Raw genomic sequence first — 1,193 nt, 5'->3', positions numbered from 1 at the left:
GGTCATGTTTATCCTCTTTCACAGGATGAACTTTCCCATCTCAAAGACTATTTGGATGAGAATTTGGAAAAAGGTTTTATTAGACCTTCCACTTCTTCCACAGCAGCAGGACTCTTTTTTGTCCGCAATAAGGACTCAAGTCTCAGGCCTATCATCGACTATAGGCAATTGAATGCTATTACAATAAAAGATCGCTATCCTCTACCGCTTATCCCTGAGCTCATTGAGCAGGTGTGTGGAGCTACCTATTTTTCAAAATTGGACCTGAAAGGAGCATACAATCTCATTCGAATCCGTGATGGACACGAGTGGAAGACTGCATTCAGAACCAGATACGGGGTTCCCCCTGGAAGCCCCCCCCTCTAGTGTTCCCATTAGAGAGCTTTCCGTACAGACTTCATTTCCGGGACTGTGCTGTGTAACAACGTGGGCTCATGTGCTGGATAGAAAATAAAATGGCCAAAAGTCTAAGAAGCAAATGGAAGAGGAAAATGAGGGCAGAGAAGAGGAAGAAGAATGCCCCAAAGGAACTTGCCCGCCTAAAAAATGTTGTGGCAAAAGCAAACACAGATATGTTGATGAATGAGATGAAAGAAATAGCAACTGTTGTAACCTCTAAAAAGTTGAAGGAAGAAAATAAAATGGAACAAGATGCAATGGAAGGTGCCTCCACCATGAAAATGGACACCGATTTAAAACGTAACAAGAAGAGCCTACTAGACCAGCACGGCCAATACCCTGTATGGATGAATCAGAGACAAAGAAAGAAACTTAAGACAGAGCGTAGTAAAAAGAAAGGAAAGTCAAAACGCCCAAAAGGACTGGCGTGGTAGAAACCCTAGTGTGCTTTCTCCCTGTATTTTCTTGCTATACATCCTTTTTTTTTTTTTTTAAAGGTAACTTTATTGTCTTGCTATACATCTGCTTCAAAACCCAATCACCACTTTCTTTGGCTGAGTAGCAAAGTAGAACCTCCATCATGTGGATAGGAAACCTGTTTTGGCCACTTGGGCCTCGGGGGATTTTGCCCCCTTCCTGGCCGGGCCCTGTTTTGCGGTTCGGCACTGCGTGATTTTGGTGGATGGTTGCGCGGTTGTGCGACGCTGTGCCCGGGTTAAGTTGGCGTCCTTTTTTTCCCCGCGGGCGGAGCTTTCCTTTGGTGGTGTTTGATCACCTGTGCGGTTTTTACTTGT

General features: G+C 44.6%; 1 protein-coding gene across 1 annotated transcript; it reads left to right on the top strand.

Annotated features, from left to right (window-relative positions):
• Positions 1-455: 455 nt before the first annotated feature.
• Positions 456-833, top strand: LOC309562203 (protein LLP homolog; the record flags this gene model as incomplete). The annotated part of the gene is made up of 1 exon (XM_082266322.1): positions 456-833. The coding sequence occupies one exon, from the start codon at positions 456-458 to the stop codon at positions 831-833; it is 378 nt and encodes a 125-aa protein (XP_082122448.1).
• Positions 834-1,193: the final 360 nt, after the last annotated feature.

This window comes from Pelophylax lessonae, assembly GCF_965119305.1.
Source record: "Pelophylax lessonae genome assembly, chromosome: 8".
Taxonomy (NCBI): Eukaryota; Metazoa; Chordata; class Amphibia; order Anura; family Ranidae; genus Pelophylax; species Pelophylax lessonae.
The sequence above is the reverse complement of the archived record's forward strand: the minus strand, read 5'-3'. Positions and strand labels throughout refer to the sequence as shown.